The sequence below is a fragment of the Nicotiana attenuata genome, unplaced genomic scaffold, assembly GCF_001879085.1.
Source record: "Nicotiana attenuata strain UT unplaced genomic scaffold, NIATTr2, whole genome shotgun sequence".
In the NCBI taxonomy this organism is placed as follows: Eukaryota; Viridiplantae; Streptophyta; class Magnoliopsida; order Solanales; family Solanaceae; genus Nicotiana; species Nicotiana attenuata.
The window spans coordinates 45960-47615 of record NW_017671554.1 but is presented as its reverse complement, the minus strand read 5'-3'; the positions used below and the strand labels follow the sequence as shown (position 1 = coordinate 47615).

General features: G+C 37.1%; 1 protein-coding gene across 3 annotated transcripts; it reads right to left on the bottom strand.

The window, feature by feature from the left end:
* Nucleotides 1-41: 41 nt before the first annotated feature.
* LOC109208961 lies at nt 42-1249 on the bottom strand. Of its 3 annotated transcripts, none has more exons than XM_019372116.1 (4): nt 1056-1249; nt 891-977; nt 723-783; nt 42-211 (listed from the first exon to the last, which is right to left on the bottom strand). In XM_019372116.1, exons 1-4 carry the CDS (start codon nt 1104-1106, stop codon nt 45-47), a joined length of 366 nt encoding a protein of 121 aa, XP_019227661.1. In that variant the 5' UTR covers nt 1107-1249; the 3' UTR covers nt 42-44. The 3 variants fall into 3 exon arrangements, with proteins under 3 accessions (XP_019227661.1, XP_019227663.1, XP_019227664.1); XM_019372118.1 differs by having other exon boundaries at nt 1100-1249; XM_019372119.1 differs by having other exon boundaries at nt 891-973; nt 1100-1249.
* Nucleotides 1250-1656: the final 407 nt, after the last annotated feature.

Here is a 1656-nt window from a genome sequence, read left to right as displayed (position 1 = left end):
TATATATATATATATATATATATATAGATATATATATATATATATTAAGAATAGTAAAAAAGGCAGAAACCAAAAGAAGCAGACAAGTCAAATACCGCCCTTCTCATCTGTCCATTGTATTTGGCTTGAAAATTGACAGTTCCTGATAATGCAACTATGCTTGCCACATCTACAACAAGTACCTCTCCCACTTCAAGATTTTTCTGCACAACTGAATGGGGAAAAACATTGGGCAGGAATAAAGGGATCAGATGATAAAACTTGTGATGTTCAATACACTTAAGATTCCTTAATATCATAAAATAGAAAAAATTTAATGGGCCTAGTATTTCTTATTTGGCAACAAATACGCTAGAAATTTTAACCATCCAATTCTCACAAGAAACTCCAATAGCATCCCAATGAACACAACGCTTTGTATTCACTAAGAAGGATCATCTTTCTGACCATAACCAACATCTAAGTACACTGTAGATCTTCACATTAAGAATATATTACAATAATCGGTATTCAAAATAAAACTAACGTCTGTCGGAAATCAGAAAAACATGATGATAGTATCTCATTGCCTGTATCTAAGATAGTTTTAAAGGTTCTAGGATGACCCACATTTTCTCTCTTCTGCCGGTTTAAACATACAAACATGAATCAAACACTTAAATTATAGCCATGCCTAAAAGGTGAAAGAAGTTTTTCACAGTAACTGAGATTCTGCTTCATACCAGAACCGCCTCCGACTATAAAAGCAAGCCCTTGTCCAGATATCTTATGCCTCAAAGATCCCTGGAAATATTACTAGCATATCAAACAAAGGTTCGATCTGTCTTGGTTAAATCACAAAGGCAGATAATCATGCAACACATAAACACAAAATAATTCTGTCATCTCACCTCTGCACTAGTAATCATGTTACGTGCCCTTTGGTCAAAGGTATTTCTGACTTTGACATCATTGATAGAGCATAGAAATGCATCTGGCTACAAAATATATCAATAAAAGAGATGATCCAGTTGGAAAGCTTAAATAAACCACAAAGAAAATAGGGATGATTGTACCTTAGCACAAGGATGGAACAAAAGAGATAATGACAAATCTTTACCTGGCATAAGATTTCACCTCCAAACATTGCTAGATCAATCTGTACAGTGTCAGTGCATCAGATAAAAAAAGAAAGAAAAAAACAATTGATTTAATAATACTAGAACTAAAATTAGATCTATAAGGAAATAGGAAATATAAGACCCTACATTACATGGCTGGACTGATAGCTGTTGTTGTAGGCAAACTCCGCCAATGGCAAGAATTGATCCCAAGAACCTCCAAACACAATCACACACGCACGGAGCATATCCTCAAGAATCTGAATAGTGCGCTCGGACTGCCCATCCGTTTGAGGGTGAAATGCTGTGCTCAACTCCACTCGAGTACCCAACTCCTGTTGTACGGCTCTCCAGAACCGCGATGTGAACTGAGTACCTCTGTCTTAAATAATGGAAAACCCGGAACACCATGCAGACGGACAATCTCCCGGATATAAATCTCCGCCAACCGCTTCGAGGAACTAGGTAGTACACACAGGGGATGAAAATGCGCGGACTTGGTCAGCCGATCCACAATAACCCCAAATGGCATCCAACTTTTTGATATTAATGGTTT